Source organism: Lissotriton vulgaris, chromosome 3_1, assembly GCF_964263255.1.
Source record: "Lissotriton vulgaris chromosome 3_1, aLisVul1.2, whole genome shotgun sequence".
Lineage (NCBI taxonomy): Eukaryota > Metazoa > Chordata > Amphibia > Caudata > Salamandridae > Lissotriton > Lissotriton vulgaris.
In genome coordinates, this window is record NC_141689.1 from 284686676 (window position 1) to 284707925 (window position 21250).

The window sequence follows — 21250 nt, forward strand, 5'->3', positions numbered from 1 at the left end:
AATTACATTTAACAGATAGTTCACGAAGGCGGGCAACGAAGTCATCTATGCTTTCACCCTCAAGTTGTTTGTTCTTGTAAAATCTGTATCGTTGAAGTACAAGATTTTCTTCCCTTCCAAATCTATTCTCCAGTCTAGCAATAGCTTCTTTAAACTCATCCAAAGGTTGTGAAGTGGAAGAGAGAACTTGAGGTAGATATTTAAAAAGACGTTGTCCTTCCTTTCCTAATGTGGTCATCAAGAGCGCTTTTTTTCTTTTAGGTGAGAAGTCCTCTCCATCTAGAGCCTCGATGTAGTTATTAAACATTATAATCCAGTCCTCCCAGGGAGTAGATGGATTGCCTGGCTCACTCAAAAATTGCGGAGGAAGAGCAACATTTATAGATTGTGCCATGACAAAACCTTTTATAGTAAAGTCTTTGAAAAGCTGGGTTAATTAAGAGGCAAGTCACCAAAGTGTTAATATATATATATATCCAAGTGCCAGTAGCTTAAATTATAAAGATTGATGCCACAAAGTCACGTAAATAAATGTTTTGCGCTAAAATAAATATGACCAGAAAGAAGGAGCGCCACAAATACTAATTTCAAAGTATGCTTACTTGTAATTTGAAGTCCTGAATCCTTCTTAGGATTAACGAACCACTTATGTACTATAAATCCACTAGCGTTTGTTTGCTGATATTGTACACACACGAAGGAATTTTTTTTTTTTAAATAGGCGCTTGCGTCATACGTCATAGAGGTTACTCAGTTAACCCCACGTAAGTGATGCGCGGCGTTCAGCTCGTAAAGATTCTAGTGAACGCGTAGTATCCTTCGCGTCTTCTGCTCTTTGCGTCACTTGTAGTCAGGTTTACATGGCAACAAGGAATGCCACATCGCTTACGCACCTTGTTGTTCCGTTGCTGGGTAACGTAGAGGACATCACGTGATCAACGACGTCATCAACTGAAGTCGGGCAAAGAAAGCGGAGAAATGAGGAAAATCGAGTTTTCAGTCGGTATTTCTCAACGCCGATCGATACCAGAGGCAACAGGAAACCGGCAAAACAAAACGCTGTATTCAGTGGGTTCGTTGGGAAACGGATCGCTGTTTTTCTTTAATCCTTCATTTGCTGCAAACGGAAATGGCCAGACGCTCCCATCAACAAGCCGCCAAAATGTTGTAAATAGAATGATGACTCCAGATCCAGGAAGGTGGCAGGTAAGTAGTTTATTGCAACAGTAAAGAAGGTAACAGGACCGTCGCCCATCTGGCCAAGCATTAACTGACAGAGATTAGAACTAGAGATAGTGTCATAGGGAGAATCATGTAAACAGTCTAGAAGGTTGGTACAAGGGCGAGCAGGGAATGGAACAGGTAGGGAAAAAAGCCATGTACAACACCGCGCAGGCGCGGCGGCCGGGCCGTGACGGAACCGTTCCGTCAAGAGCACAGCTCACCCGCGAGCCGTGACGGAACGGTTCCGTCAATAGCCTCGAAAAGGTTAAATATTATATCGTCATAAAGACTGATGTCAAAGGCATCTTTGGCATGGGCTAAACACTAATGCATAGGGCTGCAAGGTCAGTCAAGTGCTTATCTGTAATGAATGATGTAGAGATCGTGATCTGTTAATGTGAATGAACACAAACTAATAAACAACTAAAGTTAACAAGTCTCAGGCTTAAGGCAACATTTGCCCAACTTTTTTGCTGCAAGCCTCAGAAATCCCTGTTAAGTCTTCTCTATACCACATTCTAGGCTGTCCCTCTTTGGCCCACCATGCCACTTCAGACAAGAATCCGCCGCATGCAAATCTGTCTTAGTCCTGCTCCAATAGGAACAGACCAGCCCAATCTGCCATGTCAGGTCATAGGAACATAAGCAACCCCAGACCACTTTCAAACCTATTTGGGCCTCGTCAGTTGGGTTTACCTTAATTCCAAAGGCATAGTGAGTAGGCCTGGCCGAAATTTTGCGGAGTTCAGCTAAGCGGAACTCCTCTAATGGACCAAAAACACTGCAGCGATACGCAGAATTCCACAAATGGCATAGTGCATTAGGTCGTGCCGTTTGTGCTGATTTGTAGCACTGGGTGTATGTCCCACACTGGGCAATCAGCATGAACGGCACCATGCACAGCGCAAGAGGGCACTGCTTTTTTCTGCCGCTCGAGTATATATTCTATTTGAGTGGCAGCTTCTTCAAGGCGAATGGAAGGTTTCTCAACGCGACTGGTCACGGCCTTCCACAACCGCCAATTTTGTGAAATCTCGTTAGGAGATGGTCTGAAGTAAGATTTTCCTCACTCGCCAACTAAATGTTGGAAGGCGAGAAAAGAACTCTGCTCCACGGAGCACCGTTTTTTGGAATTCCGCACGTTGCACTGAGTGGACAAACCTCTGTAAACTCAGCGAGCAGAGCAGAATTTCAAATGCAGGACTAATAGTGAGCAAAGGACCCAACTGTGGGCATACTACTAAATATACTCCCTCATAGTCTATATATACTTTACAATCAGACGTAGTTCTTATTAATCATTAGCATATGGAATCACACAACAGGAAGAATTATTTTACCCATTGTCTTTATTTTTTTCACGTCACTTCATTATTCTATTTACTTTCATTTCATTTCTTATTCTTTGTTTTGATCTTTTTCTATTTTTTCAAAATCAAAAATTTAACAGATACAAAAGATACATATAATCATTTCCATTCAATATTATTTAAACAATCCTATACAAAAAGCACAATCAACACTATTATAATCCCTGGACTGTGTGCAATAAATACATATTCCTCCTACTCAATCCTACACATTCACACACTCACAAAGCCTCATACACCTTAAATCTGTACATGGTAGATGCAACCAGATGAATAGTGGAACCTATGTATAACACAGTTTATAAAAGTTTAGAGCACAAGGCTCAGCAAATGGTTGACGCGCGTTTCGGTGGAATAAAGGAGATTAAACCACCTTCATCAGGACCTTGTCAGATATCAACACACTGAGCACCGCTCCCAGGGATCCTAAAAATACAATTGAGGAAAAACACTGTTGTCACTACAGATTCCAATTAATTACCATTTAATACATTTTAAATAATTCATCTGGCCATCCATGCACATACCGTACGGCTGAAAGTCATAAGACAATAACATATTGCCACACACACATAATAGTCTCACACTCCCTCAGTGTCTATATTTTAAGAAAATTCTGTCGTGTCACAAAGTATCAGAACCCCAACCACCAGTCTGAGAAAAGACCGTCACCAAAATCAACCCAATTATCGTACTTTCAAAAAGGGAAAAAGAAAGGAAAAGAAAAGAAAAGAAAGAAGAGAAAAGAGAGAGAGAAGAGAAAGGGACCAAGTTGGTTCACACAATTAGTAAAAACAAATCCTAACCCAATGTAAACCCTTTATAACTCTCCTTACACATATTTACTTACAGTAAGAGCTAAGTGAATAAGATTTTCCTACGGAACTTCTTTACTCTGATGAGAAAACTGGAGTATCCTATGATCTTACATCTTAAAAGTGGACAGAAGTAATTTAAGGTTATTTAAAAAAAAGGGGTCTCCAATTGTCATATGTAGTACAATCTATCTCTCCTATAATTAAATCTTACCCGGGTCCGAATCATATCGCCCCCACACAGATTAATTTAATTGGCACTGATGTCACCTTCCTATATCAAACGACCCAATGTTGCCTGAGAAGAGAAAACACGCTGTATAAACATACATCCTCCTTTTGACCAACTCCACTAAATACTACCGATCTCTTATTAACGTCCCACGCCATACTGACCTGCATAACATCCATTCGCAGGTTACAATTCAAGTCTCTACTTCTCTCTTTGTAAAAATTACGGTAATAATCCTGCTGTTTCTCCGGTTTCGTGCTGCACTGTAATATTTCTTTAATCTCTACTGAACAACAAAAAAACGAACAATTAGGCTCCATATTCTCAGATCCATATATTCCTGCTTTATTTACTATTTTTTGCACCCAGGCAACAATAACTCTCCATAGTGAGTACTCCTCATAGCCACCATGGCCCGTGTTTTAAAAAATTTAGCCTTGGCTATCTTATGCCGGTTAGCAATACTAAACAACAAACCTGTCCCGCTGTTCTAAGTATAGTGTAGAAGCATACTAAGCATACCCTACGTTTAAATACAGCTTAATGTTTTAACAGTCAAGAAAAGAGAAAGATAGTATCCAACCAGTTCGTTTCCTACTATACTTAGAAAATTATGTATAACCATCCTCAATTCAACACAAAGATACACCATAGTCGACTGCTTCCCACTACTACCAAAAAACAACCACAAGCCCCTCAAGAATACTGCCACGAACGCCCTCTTTACAAACTTACGTTTTCCTCTTAATTGGCGCTTCCATCGTGTAGTAAATCCCCACTTCTTGTTCAGCGTCCGTAAACTTCAAAACAACAATGCCTCTTCCTTTTATACTTTGTTTGTTAGTTAACCCCTCCTCTGCTGATGACGGAACCGCTCCGTCATCAGCTGCGGTGGCGCTGTGCTGATGACGGAGCGGTTCCGTCATGGCCCGCCCGACGCTCCTGCGCGGCGCGAATTCCACGCCTGCGCTGAGCGTTCTATTGAGCGGGCGGGGCCATGACGGAACCGCTCCGTCATAAGCACAGCGCAACCTACGCTGGTGACGGAGCGGTTCCGTCACCAGCATGCGCCGGCCGCATTTCCACCCTGCACCCTTAGCACTGCGGCGGAATAGCCGCCGCAGTGAAGGAGTTAACAACGGCCCAAACTCTTCCACCTACCAAGCCCTAACTGGAAGTACATCGCCATGTACATAAAAATAGGACTAAGTTCCTCCGTATTACACGCGCCATGCCGAGCATACCCACAGAATTGGCAGAAAGGACGGACTAATGTTAACGGCTTACACCTACAACCAGCCGGCATAGATATCAAGATAGAACTAATGAATACTCTCTTGAAGGCGCCATCGTGGAATGTATAGTAATACGCTCGAGAATGAAAGAAATCTCCAATGCCATATTACATCATTCTTGAATATGGAATCAAAACCACCTTATTTTTATCGATTACAAATAATCAATCACAACTTTTACAAAAGGCAAGAACTATTTGTTGCCATAAAGACTTAGAGGTTTCAAAAAGGAGAGGGTACCCCACTTTCACCAGGGAACAGGGTAGGAAGACAGTTAGTCAAAGGGGAAATCCCTGGAGTCAACTAGTCCACTAATCACTGTTGGCCTTTCTTGTTGTAAAAGGAAAGGTCACAATATGCCATGGGTAATCGGACAAACATAAAAAATAGGTTTCCACAAAGAAATAGTCTTGTTTACAATCTAGATTTATTAAAATTACATTAAATTAAACAATAAAAACAGGATAAATTCATACAATTCTTCCAAAACAATTAAAACCCAAGATTAGGTATCTTGGAGGGATAAAAAATGGTTATTCAACAGTATTACACAAACACAATATTACAATACACGATAAATGGAAAAACAATCAGGATGTGTTCACAATAAACAACAGACGAAACATAATCACAACAAACCCCTCGTATGTAAGTGGCCCGCTTGATATCTCTGCCACTGTATTTCACTAGATCCAGTAGCCGTAGACAATTTGGTTACTCTAAAGCTTTAGTGGAAAGATGTGATACCCATCTAAAGTTTTACTCGGCCCTATCTGGATTCTTTTAGACCAAACAGTGCGTCGACGCGTTTCGGTGCTCAACACTTGATATCGTTGCACCTTCCTCAGGACTTCTTATTTCTGGGGTTTCGGGGAACGGATGGATACACCGTATCTGTGAATATATTAGCAGAAATGTGCGCAGTAAGATATCGTGCATTGAAACCTGATGTCTCATTTGCCGTAGGGGCTGGATTGCTAAGATTAACACATACCCACTCTGACTTTATACTATTGATTATAACTGCCATTGTTCTCTTGACAATTTATACTTCCTGACAACAAATCCGCTTAGTTAGAGAATACAATTCATCACACAATGATGTATGCAGTGGCTCAATTGCATTTGATTTGTCCTATACTCTTTCTATTGGACAATTCCATTCGCCAAGTAGCAAACATGTGATTCACATATGACATATGGGCCCTCCAAGTCTTTTTCATTGTGGAAGACCAACTGGTATGGGATGGACTGGGGAACCCAGGGGACATGGAAAAAAAGATAAATGATGATTCTCACCCTCGGGACCGTGTAGGAAACGTTCCTAGATGGGGTCTATTCGAAGTATCACTTTTTACTACTTAAGTTGAAGTTCTTGGAGCCTTCTGTTAATTAAAAATAACTTTTATTAGGGGTAAGATAGAATTTCCCATCATCTACTCACTAGGAGGTATTTTTTCATTCTCATATTTACCTCTCTCCTGTAAGGGGAGCTCCTTTTTATGGGGTTCCTTGGTTTTTTGTTTATCAGGCGATTGCCCACTTGTCGTGTATCTGTGGTAATAGAGTACATTACACTTTTTCACTATACTTTTTCTTAAGTTCCATTTCTTAAATCGCATAGTTTTATACAGGTAGTGTCTTACCTCAGATGTTTTTAAAACGTTCTTAGAACGGGCATACAAAGTCGTTGGTCTATTCCTGAACTGGATATGTTCTGTAGAGTAAAGACAAGTATAACACCATCATGTGTCTATTCTGTAGAACTCGATATTATGCTCCTAGCTATGTTTGATGAACTTGTAATGTAACTAGCACCTTTCTATTCTTCACATTTTATAGTACCTGCTCCTGGTATTCTCAGTCTCTCCTTCTTAGTACCCATGGTGCCCAGGATACCTATTTGGTACCCATAGTGCCCAGGTTTCTATTTATTTAACTCTTTCTTCTGCTGTTTAAATGGGCCATAATAATAGGAGCATAATATCGAGTTCTACAGAATAGACACATGATGGTGTTATACTTGTCTTTACTCTACAGAACATATCCAGTTCAGGAATAGACCAACGACTTTGTATGCCCGTTCTAAGAACGTTTTAAAAACATCTGAGGTAAGACACTACCTGTATAAAACTATGCGATTTAAGAAATGGAACTTAAGAAAAAGTATAGTGAAAAAGTGTAATGTACTCTATTACCACAGATACACGACAAGTGGGCAATCGCCTGATAAACAAAAAACCAAGGAACCCCATAAAAAGGAGCTCCCCTTACAGGAGAGAGGTAAATATGAGAATGAAAAAATACCTCCTAGTGAGTAGATGATGGGAAATTCTATCTTACCCCTAATAAAAGTTATTTTTAATTAACAGAAGGCTCCAAGAACTTCAACTTAAGTAGTAAAAAGTGATACTTCGAATAGACCCCATCTAGGAACGTTTCCTACACGGTCCCGAGGGTGAGAATCATCATTTATCTTTTTTTCCATGTCCCCTGGGTTCCCCAGTCCATCCCATACCAGTTGGTCTTCCACAATGAAAAAGACTTGGAGGGCCCATATGTCATATGTGAATCACATGTTTGCTACTTGGCGAATGGAATTGTCCAATAGAAAGAGTATAGGACAAATCAAATGCAATTGAGCCACTGCATACATCATTGTGTGATGAATTGTATTCTCTAACTAAGCGGATTTGTTGTCAGGAAGTATAAATTGTCAAGAGAACAATGGCAGTTATAATCAATAGTATAAAGTCAGAGTGGGTATGTGTTAATCTTAGCAATCCAGCACCTACGGCAAATGAGACATCAGGTTTCAATGCACGATATCTTACTGCGCACATTTCTGCTAATATATTCACAGATACGGTGTATCCATCCGTTCCCCGAAACCCCAGAAATAAGAAGTCCTGAGGAAGGTGCAACGATATCAAGTGTTGAGCACCGAAACGCGTCGACGCACTGTTTGGTCTAAAAGAATCCAGATAGGGCCGAGTAAAACTTTAGATGGGTATCACATCTTTCCACTAAAGCTTTAGAGTAACCAAATTGTCTACGGCTACTGGATCTAGTGAAATACAGTGGCAGAGATATCAAGCGGGCCACTTACATACGAGGGGTTTGTTGTGATTATGTTTCGTCTGTTGTTTATTGTGAACACATCCTGATTGTTTTTCCATTTATCGTGTATTGTAATATTGTGTTTGTGTAATACTGTTGAATAACCATTTTTTATCCCTCCAAGATACCTAATCTTGGGTTTTAATTGTTTTGGAAGAATTGTATGAATTTATCCTGTTTTTATTGTTTAATTTAATGTAATTTTAATAAATCTAGATTGTAAACAAGACTATTTCTTTGTGGAAACCTATTTTTTATGTTTGTCCGATTACCCATGGCATATTGTGACCTTTCCTTTTACAACAAGAAAGGCCAACAGTGATTAGTGGACTAGTTGACTCCAGGGATTTCCCCTTTGACTAACAATAAAGACTTAGAGCCCTAAGTCTAAAACCCAGTCCAATGAAGGACGTAATGCAATATTTCCTCAATCCTTCTCATATACGGTAAAATATCATATTCTAATCCTGTATTCTGTTATTCAAATGAAGAGGCATTCCATCCCCCACTCTGTATCTATCTCAGGAAGATTTAAAAGAAAAGGGCTACATACCTAGACCTAATCCACACCAGCTTACTTGAGTGTAGGATCAAGATGTTACTATCTCATACATTATTAAGGGACTTGTATAAAAACAATACAAATGGCACCTAAGTCCTATTTGACATTTTGACATGAAGCCTACTCAATTAGGGTTTTGTGATGTTCCAGGAAATATCTTCATTTAACCCTTTCCTGATGCTATCTAAGTGGTAAATCTAAAAGGTTTCTCGTTTTTTACGAGTTGATTCCATCAGTTGGCCTGCTTTATTCAGTACCTTTTCTATGATACACCACTTAAGATCCGATTCCGAATGTTGTTTCTCAATGAAGTGCTGTACTAATGGCGCAGTAATTTTACTTGTCCTGATCGCGGACTTGTGGTCACTGAATCTAAAGCGGAATTCACGTCCTGTTTCTCCTACATATGCGAGCCCGCATGGGCAGAAGAGTATATATATAATATTACTACTCCTGCAATTAGTGAGATCCTTTAATTTGACACTCACCTCCCCATGCATGAAGGAATCGATGACTAGTGATGCCTCACACGCGTGACATGAGCCACATCTGTGATTGCCCAATATCAATGGTAAACCAGTAATCGTAGTTTGATGAGTACGATTAACAATTTTATTTCTGGTATGGACCAGAAAATCTCTCAGGTTCTGGTTTCTGCGATATGCCTAAGGGTAGCGGAAGTTGGGGGGCGTTCTCATCAGTATTGAGAATTCTTCAATTTCTGTTAATCACATTTTTGATCTTAAAATTTAAAGCTGAGTGATTAATGATATATGTAATTTGGTCACGTGGTGCCCGTCTACAGCCATGCAACAATGCCTCTCGATCATAGTATTTCGCCAACTGTGGGCAAACCCCTTGCACTTAAAGCGTCACACTCAGGTAAGCAAAAATGTATGAGTGTAATGCTTGCGTTAGTCTCAGCCACGGCTAATGACTCTGGCCTGCATTCCAAAAGCCCACCATGCCACCTCAGACATGAACCAGCATATGAAATTCAGCCTTGATCCTCCTCCAATAAGAACTGTTCAGCCTGGGCTGTCATGCATACAAGCCATAGACAGACAGTTTCATGCCATAGGACTGAAACTTCACCCTACTAAAGAGGCCCAAATAGTCCAACTTTGACCCACCTCTGCCAGCCGGGGTATTTCTGTACTGATGAAAAAAGGTACCACTACTGGGACATTTTTTAGCCTAGCTGTCACACAGGGATTATTTTATTCAAGTCTTCACCCTGAGGCACTTGCACCGGTCTGAGGAAAAATGAGGTCCACCCAAGTACATTATTTTTATGTAATGATGGCCATTATACATTTTATTATAATGCACAGGTATCCTATATAGAATCTCTGTTTCACCACCCACATCTCTCTTTCAAAGGGAACATCAAACTTAGCTGTGTCATAGACCCCACATACACTGCACTCATTGCCTGCAGCCAGTCCATGTTACACGTTGCCTCACAATGTGAAATACAGTCACACTGTTACCCACGATATAAACTGCCTTATTGCTCATTTACAATGTATGGGTGTATCCCACTGTAATGTGCTCCATCACCATTGAACATGCTATATCAAGAACTAAAAATAAAATATTTAATATCATACATTTCCATCTGAAGCTCTCATATAGACTAACTGGAGGCCAGGCCTGTTATTTCCTGACAGATACTATTCTATTAGTTCAATATGTACCTTCCTGCTTGTAACGAGTATTCATGTAATTGTTCTACTTGGTAAAAAGTAGCAAACCTTTTCATCTATAAAAATGTTTACAGTGTCCTCAATCAGTGAGTTCCCAGGCCTTACAATAGGACCTTGTTCCTAACAATTCAGAAAAGGTATGCTGTAGATAGGGTCGGCCTGGGACACACAGATGTTTTCCTGAAGGTTGTGCAGTGGTGGTTAGGTTTTGCTGTTGCACAGGAATATTATAGCCTTATAACCCACCGTAGCCGGGCTATACCTGCCATTAATGGTCCACTCCAGTGTTAAAGGCCCAAGCTGAATGTGAGGGCCTTTAACAAGGGAGCGGGCCTTTAATGACCAGTATAGTCCAGCTACGTAGGGGTCTAAGGCTATTAGAACACTGGAGGGCAGAATGTTCTAACAAATAAAACAAAAGGCCATGTGGAGCCCGAGGGGGTTAAAATTCCAGTGGCTCTATGAGGCCTTTGTTCACAGCAACAGCTGTGAAGAAACATTGGAATGTTGGATCTCCGGGCTTCTGCCGGCCATTAGAATCCAAGAGCACTCCTTTGTTTTCAATGGAGCTCCCAAAATTCCAATGCTCTAATACTCCTTGAAGAGAATGCTCAGAATTGACCCTCTTTTTACAAGATTTGCTCATGGGAGAGTCTCTGCTCTCCATCTCATAAAGCCACCCTGCAGATGGTACGTACCTGTCTCTGAGCTTGCTCTGTGTTATTTAGAGCTGGTTCTATACCTTTTCCAAGGTTGTTTCTAGATCGAGGGACACCATATATTTAGGCTTGGCACCCCATGCACTGACAACAGTGAAACAATTCAGATTCATCTGTTTCAAAGAGTAATTTGCGTGTCTGATTTACATGGACAAACAGCCTGTTTCTGGAGTGGAAAGCCATATTTTGAATCCACAATAGACAGCAGAGCATTTCTAAAAGGACTCACAAAGATTGTTGTGTGACTAAATATACCCCGTCAGCAGTAAGTGGACATTCCAATAAGAAGAACACCCTGGAACTTAGTGCATACCCACAAACTTGCTTCCCAAACTGCCCTCCCGCCCATTGTCACCTTGGAAAAGGTCAGAATTGTGAAGCATGATGTACATAAAGGTAGGTTGCAAATAGTGGGTACAAACTGCACATTGGCGTTTTGCAACATGGCTGCCATTTTGCATTATGACATGTACTACTACCTAACATTCTTTTAAAAGCAGCCCATATCCATTGAAGGGGCTGCTCGCCCTGAGGCCACCCACCATGATTCCAGAAGGTGAAGCTGTCTCTGTGAATCAGTTATCACCCAACCTGCGTTCACTAACTGATCAGTGGTTTAGGACCACAATTGCAGCCCTACAATATTGATACATAGCTTTGTGACTCATAAATAGGTGTATGTCTCTTTCATGTCCTATTTGCAATTTGGGAAGTGTTGAAAAATCCCTTTTATGGCTAGATAAGGGCTTTTGTTCATTATAAAAAACCCTGTTGTGGATGCTAACCCTGTGATTTTGTGAATCTCAGGGTTTGCTATGTCAAAAAGGCCTTGCACATCAGGTCTTACTTCTATTAAGAGCAGAAGATAGTCCTTTTACAGGATGGGAAGGGACCCTGTACATCTGCAAAACTGGTGGTGGTATAGGAGAAGGTGGTTTCTCTACAGGAACACACATTTTCTGTGGTACACAAGAAGAAAGAACAAGAACCTTTGTATTTGCTCACACGATTTCTCCGTTAACAAATATCCACATGTATGAAATGGAATTCAGAGATGGTTTTCAGGAATACTCATGGAATCCTGTGACTGTTGCAGGCATCCGGGACCAACCTGGAAAATCTCAATGAATTCCAAAAGAGCGCATTGACACCTGTGCGAGGGTGTAAATGTATTCATGTGTTGTGCTTGGTGCCCCGTCTGTGAGTGACTGCGCCCTCTCTGGTCATGGCACATATTTGTCAAAAAGACGGCAGTCTCCCATTGGGTCTGATGTTTGTTGCCAATGGCCAAGAATTAAAGACCTACCACTCCCATGGGGTTTTGTTGACCGAGTTCAAAGTTTGCCTCTTGTAGCAGTACTGCTTTATCCCACAATATGGATTAATGAAAGAAAGTGCCAGGCTGTGCTTTCCTACTTACACATAAGTGCTAGTTGGTCTGTTCAGCCGTGACATCAACAACTTTAAAAGGCACACGGTTGCCTTCCCTATCGATGAGCCAAGACTAATTGAAATGTAAAGGCACCAACTGACACCTAAATACAAGGTTTCATTAACTCAACTATTGATCTTAGAGCAACCTGGCCTTTCCTAATCTGTAACTGGTTAATTCTCCCTTGAGAAAAATAAGATTTAGACCAAACTAGGCTAGAAAACAAGATCAATTCCACACATCCCATCGATTGCTGAACCAGTCGCGGTTTCACTGAGCCCCTCGGTGTCCGGACCCCTGAGACTCAATCCATCACTTCGGTTGGAATTCTAATACGCAGTGGGAGTTATCCACAAGCCACAGGCATACCCTAGGGTATGTTACTGGAACCTGAACAGCGCTAAATTCCATTAGACTGTTAACCTAGCACCTCGCGGCGGGATGCCTGGCTTTCACCTTGCGGCTACCCTGCCGGGGTTATCTCACAGGGGAATACCAGGACGGGTTCCCTAAGCAAGCGCTTAGAAACCGCTCGGTGATTTGCGCTATATAAATTCCTGTACATTTACATTTACATTTGCTTAATCCGGATTCCCTTCAGTACGCTTATGAGTTGGTGGTCGGTTGGGCATGGTTCGGGTAGTGTATAGTTGTATGGTTATGCTTTATAGGCCAGGTAGGTAAATCTGGCTATGCTCTGTGTATCAAAAATATGACTCCACTTTCCCACTCAGATTGGGCCCTCGGGCACTAATCCGAGGTAAGCTATCCCATCATCTTTTGTATGCATCTCAGCAGGGCATGGTGGCAAGCTTCACCTGTGCTACGCAGGAAGTCTCTTCTGTTCATGTCTGGCGCTTGCCAAGACCATATGCTAAAGTTATATATATTTAGTACACTAATAGGCGCTTTTAACCAGACACCTTCTTTATTGTGTCATTCACATTTAACTTCCACCATCTACAGCATAAGTGGGTGAGCCCACGTCATCATTTGGCTAAATTCACTTTGAATGACGGCATTCTGCCCTTTACTTACAAACTAGTTTCCTTAAGTGCTGGGGACTACTACGGCAATGTGTGGCTTTCTGAAATCAACACAAAAGTTTTGGTGTGAGTCAACATTTTGTTTTTTAGATTTTTGAGCAGCTTTCCCAGTGATAAAGTTTTGAAAAAAGCAATGACCAAACAAAACAACAATAGGCCTATGGGATTTGCCAATGCTTGGGTGTTGATGGTAAGAGCTGGCTTGGGCTCCAGTTTACCACAAAGGATTGTTCAGTTAGGGCTTAAGGATATGTGCACTGCTGGTTGGTGACAGCATCCGCTAGTTCAGCCTTGCAGGACCTGTTCTCTATGATGTGAGGAGCTGTGTGAGCCATGTCTACCCACATACACATGGCTCCGGTGGCCCACGGGCTCCTGAGAGGGTGAGTACAGGAGTGTGTTGCCCTAGAGAGAGAATGAATGTGGCAAAGGGTCTCCGAGGAGCCACCCCTGCCTCCTCTCCTCCATCCTGTAGTGAACCACTCGGGAACGATTGTAGCGACATGCACCCTTGGCGCGAGGGAGGGAATAAATAAAGGTGCTGAGGTCGATCGTGGCCAGAACAAGTACCCATCCAACACCCTCTACAAATCCCACGGCACAGTCATCTAGCTCCAGAGTAAACCCTCACATTTGGTGCGCCGTTGTTCTGAAGTCGTGTACTTCACAGGATGGAGACTCCCCAACGCTGCAGGGAGACCTGGGACTATACCTTCAGCACAGACCCCAGGGGTCACCCTTTTTTCTCAGACCGTTACTATTCTAGCCTTAGCTACAACTGTGTGGGAAATATAAGTCTACTCCCAATCAGCAACTGTGGAAGGGCCAAAAAGGGCTCAAACCGGGCTGCCTCCATTCATGCTTCGCCTTCACCAAGAGCTTACGCATTCAGAATGAATATTTAAGACCTTTTTTTAAGTTCAAAAATCATTTTATTGAGAAAATAAAGGTGTCAACATACAATGCATAAGTTCAAGCACAGATCATCAAAGTACAAAAAAGACCTGAAAGAGATACATAACCTATAAGGCGTGGATATCACATAAATAAACAATACCACAAGCACCACTGCATAGAGAAGTGTTGCGCAGTCTGACTAGCTGATGTCTAGGTGATGTCACAACAGGTCTCATTTGCCATCGTCATCTACAAAGAGACATTCCGCAATGTCTGTTGATGGTGATTGTTAAGGGGCCTTCCAGTGAATGATGTCACAAAACCCAGCAGAAGTCATCAATGAAAGGAACATTCCAGAACGCCTACTGGTGATTGTTAGTGTCGTGACGCAGGAGCGGGTAAAGAAGTTCCTATTACTGAATGGCCCCTTTTTCGATGCGAACTTGGTAATGAGAACTGTACTTTCTCTTCATTGAAGGACGCCCTCGTCACAGCCCCCCAGGACGTAGGTGCCCTTATTAACAATACGAGTGTGTGGCAACTGCAGTGTGGAATAACAGCCCGATGCCCAATCAGAACCGAGGTCAGCCCTCGAGCTCCGAAGGTTAAACGCTGCAGCCTCCGCCACTGGCTTCTAATTGCCCGCTGAATAATGATCCCAAGAAATGTCTCCGGCTTATTTAATTTGCAAGATTTAAGAATGATAAGGCTGTAATTCGCCTGATGGGTATCAAATACAAATGCTCTCCGGCCCGCCATAAATACGTGCGCTGGAGCGGACCCTGACAACGTGTTTATTTGCATCTTCATTCAAACAGTTTCGTGTTACATAATGGTCCTGCACGCAGCGGGGTACTTAACCTGATTTCTATCGATCGCAAGGGCTCTCAGTTGTGCATACTTAATTCAGAGAGGTAATCGAATTGATTTCCGAGGCCCGCGTTTCAAGAGACTGCGCGAGCGCAGACGTTCAAGTGGTGGCGCTAACAGAATTATGTGACTGGGAGGGAAAGTGCCAGCACTTTGGAGCAGCTGTCGGAAATCACATGGTGCTTCGAGTTTCCACCGGGGATAGCCTTCCTTCGTGCCATGAGGCCTGCTCAAACGCAAGCAAACTTGCCACCTGGCAGCCTCTGGCGTGCTCGGAAATCCCTCGAAGCTGTCAGAAATGGGCACATCCAAAGGCGGAGTGTGTGCCTCGTGGCAGCAATGCACCTTCTCTAGATGTATTCAGGTCATATCCAGTATTGATGTGCTGCCACTTGTGTTTTTGCGGCATCAAAAGCGAAACGAGTGCAGATTCCATCAAAAATCTACCCCAGTTACTTTGTTTGCCCCTTAAATTTACACGGTGCAAATTTTGCAGATAAACCTTGAAACATTCAGAAAGCAGATTTTCTATAATTCTCCCAGGACTTGATGGTCATCAATGACTTAAATGTATATTACTACATATTAAAACATTGGAATGTTGGGAGCTCCATTGAAAACAATGGAGTGCTCTGGGCTTATAATGGCTGGTATAAGCGCGGAGCTCCAACATTCCAATGTTTCTTTGTTCACAGCTCTGGCTGTGAACAAAGGCTTCAGGGAACCTGAGGGGATTCCAATCCCCGCGCGCTCCCAAAAGGCTTTGTTTTTTGTTTGTTAGAACATTCTGTCCTCTAGTGACAAAATGTTCTAATAGCCTTATAGCCCTTCGTAGATGGGCTATACCGCTTTTAAAGTCCCTCTCCCTTGTTAAAGGCCCTCGCCTTCGGCTCAGGGCCTTTAACGCTGGAGAGGGCCTTTAATAGCTGGTATAGCCCTCTACGGCGGGCTATAAGGCTATATTAAATTAGTCTGGAGTTATGTAGCAAGGTTTCTATGTATATATTGTATGTATGTATGTATGGGCATGGTATTTCTATAGTGCGAACAAAGCCAAAACGCAGCGGAGTGCTGTACATGGTCAAAGACAGCATAAAGTCAACGAGCAATAGGAGAGGGCTCTGCACCGTGGCCAGTTAATGCCTCGTGTTGTAGTGTTCTTTAAAGAGCTGAACCTTCAACTCTTTCCTATATCGGAGCAATATTGGGGTGGCCTTGACTGATAGGGGGATGTGGCGTCCAATCCTGGGTGCTTAGATGGAAAAGGCGGTTGTCTTCTGTATTCACATTTTACACTTCCTAGACTGCAGTCTGATGGTGTCCTGGCTGAGGATGTGTCATGAACCCTCAGAAAGGGTGGGCGTGTCTGTAAAATAAGCAGGGGGTCTGGTAATGGTTGCTTTGTATATGATGCATCTGGTTTTGAAGATGTTGCGGAGTCAATGGAATTTCATCAGGGTTGGGGCCAGTGGGAGTTATATGGATGGTTTCTAGTTATATTAACTGAGATCTTATATAGCTTCACTTGAAGAACTTGTCACTTTATGTTACTGTGTTATTTGAAGAGCCTGGTATAGCCGTACACCAGTTGCGGTCTCAGAACTTCCACAGATCACTCGGCAAATCGGGAATCCAGGCTCACTGAAGAAACATAGAGATTTGTTAAGGATTTACCAAAGCATTGAAGACATTATTCAGATGTAGATGGGCCTTATGGTTAGAAAACTGTTGTACGATACAACCACACATGCCATAATCATGCATGTTTAAACAACGCAGTATGAACCACAAGGCGTCTTTACCACACATGACTATCCCAGGCATGCCTTTACAACAAATTTCATCGCATGGTAAAGTGCACACCTCAGACCCCGCCGCCCCCCTCTGCCCTGAAAACAGATACACCAGCCCGGCAATCCACCCGCCCCAGCCCTAAAACCTACCAACTCCCCACCCAGAGCCCTAGAACGCGGCACCCTGCCCAAAAACTACCTCAACCCCAGTCCCCCTTGCCATGAGCCCTAAGACCGATCCCCAGCCCTGAAAACTGTCCCTCCCCTCCCGCCCTGAGCCCTAAAACCCAACCCTGAGCCCTAAAAACAACACCAACCCGCTCTGAGCCCTAAAACCCAGCCCCTGCCCCTAAAAACTACCCCGACCCCGCCCGCCCTAAGCCCTAAAACAGGCCCCAGCCCTAATAACTAACTGCACTTAAAACCTGGCTCCAGCACCCCCACGTACCAGGCCGCGTCCTAGTCCTTCCTGTTCCTCTTCCCGTCCATTCACACTTCTAGACGGCTGACTGCCTTAACCACGCATATCGGTGTTTAAGGCATATGCGTGGTTCAGACAAGCATTGGTCTGCTTTCATTCTCGTGAGCAACAGGCTGCGGCTGCGAAATGCGTTGGGTGTGTTCGCCAAATAAATTTCACTTAAAATGCAGTTTGGGCCTCGACTTGTTGTCTTTTAAAACTTATTGAGACAACGTTTTTGTTGGATTACCTGGGGTAAAACAAAACCCCGTCGAGGCCCGACATCAAAAGAAGGCGCAGGCTTATCTTCGTCAATCGGATGATATATATATATATATATATAGTTATTTTTGTAAAGACAAACCTTAGAAGCAGATTTATTTTTGGGAAATGTCCCTGTTGTAATGCTTTTCCCAGTGTGTGGGGCATTGATGTTCTTTCCTGGACTGCCAGACATGGTATCAGAAGCCTCACCGTAAGTTTCAGCTGGCAGACCAGCGCTGGAGAAGGTGTTTGCGACACCAGACCCGACTGTTACTTCATCGGTGAAACCCATTCCTTCCCAAGCTGTTAACTGAGGCAGGGGCACAAACAGTGGGGCGAACGAGGCAGCCACCAATTTTTGGCAGAGATCATTACCAAGGTCCTTAAAATCATAAAATTGCCGCCCGGTCTTTCAAAATTTATTTTGTAAATTTGTCTCCTGACATGACAGGAGCTAGCACAACAGGATACTATGGATTTAACAGGTAGGACATAGAAAACTACAATGTTCTCAATTAAAGTAAAGAATGAAACAAAATTGTCTTCGACTGTGGGGATCCTGGCACTGCTCCCTTTTATAATTTGAAAGTATTTCTGAACATTTCATATTTGTATAAAACGTGTTATGCTGACAAAACCTTAGTTTATATGAAACCCCTGCCTGAAATGTCAGGCCTAATTTTATAGTAACGAACAGGGCAAAACGATGTAACATTATAACACGTGTTTCAACCTTTTTGCCACTTCACCAAAATCCGGCATTAGCTAATTTCTGCTAAAGAGATGATTTATGTTTCTTGTCCTGTCCTTTTTGTTTTGTCAAAGTGAAAAAATGTATCTACCTACAAGACGTTTGGCAGACATTGTCAAACGCGAATACGTTTAAGTCTTACTTGTGTAGAGCAGTGATTTAAAATGCATTTTTTCTTTCCATATTTATATTTGTTTTCCCCTCTTTCCTTTTTACTCACCAGCGCCAGAATTCTCCAGTATCTTGCAGTCGTGTAAGTGTTTGTTCTTTTAATCCGAGCTGTGTAATGCTATTTTTACTGTGTGCGGGCAGTGGGGCGGGTATCCTGTTTCATTTCACTCTTGTCCCCCATGTAGTTTATTTCAGAACTTGTTCCTAGTTATGTATTGCTGTTATGTTTGTCTTCGAACTAAGAAAGAAGCAGTAATCTGACTTCATTGAACTTGTTTACGCATTGCCTGGGCAGACTGGGCAACAAGAATACAAAAATCTGCCCTAGTGCCTCATATCCGTTAAAGTGAGATATGACAAAGCCTTCTCAAATTGTTACTATAAATTATTAGTCTTTTGAAATGTGCCAGATTGGTTGCTGTTGATGCATTTTCATGAAGTCCGTCACGTGTTTTTTGTGTCTGCCTGTGCTTTTACATACCGTTATAACTTTTTTATGTTTAAGAAATTTTTACCGTTATAACTTTAACCATGCAATATTTCACAAGCATTCCCATAATGCTTTAGATGTGTAGATACGTACATGTATAGCCACCTATGCGCACACGCACATTTGTCTCTCTTTTCCTGTTTATCCCAGTTGTTTATATTACATCTTTTTATGGATGCCTACCTCTCTGTCTTAGTTTCTTTGTCTCTGTCTTTTTCTCTTTGCTTCAGTCTCCTTTCTTCTCTTCCTTATGCACAGATTTCCTTTCTCACTCTCTCCTCCCTCCCCCATGCAGCTCTTTCTATCAGCTGTATCTTGCTATCTTGTTTAATCCAGTCGAAAGGTCTAAATTTAGTTCCCACTGACAATGCATTTTGTACAAGGCGTATCTCTCTTGTTTTCCATTGCTCTGCTGTATGGCATTAGGCACAGTGGGCCTTATTTATGAAGACCTTGCGCCATCGGTGCGTCACTTTTTCCCATGTTAAAAGTGACGCACCGGTGGCGCAAGGCCTTCATAAATAAGGCCCAGTGTTTGTATTTTCCCCGCTGTCGCATTACACAATGAAACACACATTATTTCATTCTCTTCGGTTTTAGTTCTCTATTGATATCATCAACATTTGTCTGGCACATGCATCAAGGTAGGCTTTTGCGATTCCCTAATTATTAAGGAATCGCAATTAAGGAATCGCAACATGCCTATGCATGTAGGAATCGCTATAAAAATAGCGATTCCTAAACATTCCTTAATTGCGACTCGCAAATTGCGAGTCGCAATTAAGGAATGCCTTCCCTTTCATTCCTATGGGCCTACAGGAATGAATGGGAGATTGCATGCGCATTTTGCGAGTACCAGTAGGTACCAGTAGATGCGCATGCAATCTCCTATTCATTCCTATGGGCCTGTAGGCCCATAGGAATGAATGGGAGATTGCATGCGCATTTTGCGAGTACCAGTAGGTCCTCGCAAATTGCTCATGCAATTTCAAGGGTGCAAGGATGTTAAATTGACACCCGGTTGCATCTCTGAAATTGTGATGTGCACCCATGTTGCACACAGACATGCCACAAGGGCATGTGTGTGTGTGTAACCTAAAACGTTAAAAAATGCATTTTAGACAAGTTTGATCTGTCTGTAATTTGCGGGCCCAAATAACGAAATCGCTATTTGAAAGTGCTTTTAGCATTGCATTTAGGAATCGAAAATTGCGGTTCCATAAATGCAGTCGCAATTTAGGAATTCCCAAATAATTGTGAATTCTTAAATTGCACATAGGAAACACTTTCATGCATCTCCAAAGGCCAGTTTGCGATCGCAAATGGCTGATTTTTGCGAATTGCACTGTTTGCGATCGAAAAAACCTTGAATGCACGTGCCCCTACCTGTTTATAATGTAATGCTACATTTCCATTTCCTAGGTTTTAGAATGTATTCTCTTCCCTCCGTACACTGATGAGAGATAGAAAGGAAAGAGATATGTTTGGCTGAACGTGTTCCCCTTTCTCGGCTACATCTGTTATCTGGTGATCACAAGATACTTTGCAGTGCAAAAGAAAACACCACTATACAAACCCCACCTGGAGCTAACCTCTGCCCTACATTCAACTTGTGTAACTTTAGCTGGAAAAGGAGATTTGAGTATAAATAGCAAATTGACCTCATTGCAGTTTCCGTCGCAGTTTTCAATGTAATATAGTAGGATGGATGAATAGCTACTAATAAAGGAAACTAGCCGTAGCTTGTCATAATTCTACCCACAAGTAAATATGCCCCGAAGTTCTCCTAAGAATACGTTACATAACAAATGTCTCCTTGCCCAACGACCCAGTTCTTATTCTCCTGGGAGACCAGGGGGAACACAGATTCTACCCCACAATGACTGCACTGGGGAAACTACTCCCCCACCTTCCCTTTTGTCCACACGCTTGAGCGTGGCTCAGTTGTGGAAGCAGCAACAGGCACCCTCACTCAGTAAGTGGTGGGAGAAGATATGGTCATGCCATAGGAAAAGTTGGAAAAGGGGGTG

The 21250-nt window shown here is 42.4% G+C and overlaps 1 protein-coding gene across 1 annotated transcript in view; it reads left to right on the top strand.

Annotated features, from left to right (window-relative positions):
• ONECUT2 (one cut homeobox 2) overlaps positions 1 to 21250 on the top strand; it is a 99828-nt gene that overhangs the window by 61062 nt on the left and 17516 nt on the right. Inside the window, exon 2 of the mRNA XM_086960441.1 lies at positions 18783 to 18812. Coding sequence (XP_086816567.1) covers positions 18783 to 18812 — 30 coding nt within the window. The remainder of the gene's footprint in view (positions 1 to 18782; positions 18813 to 21250) is intronic.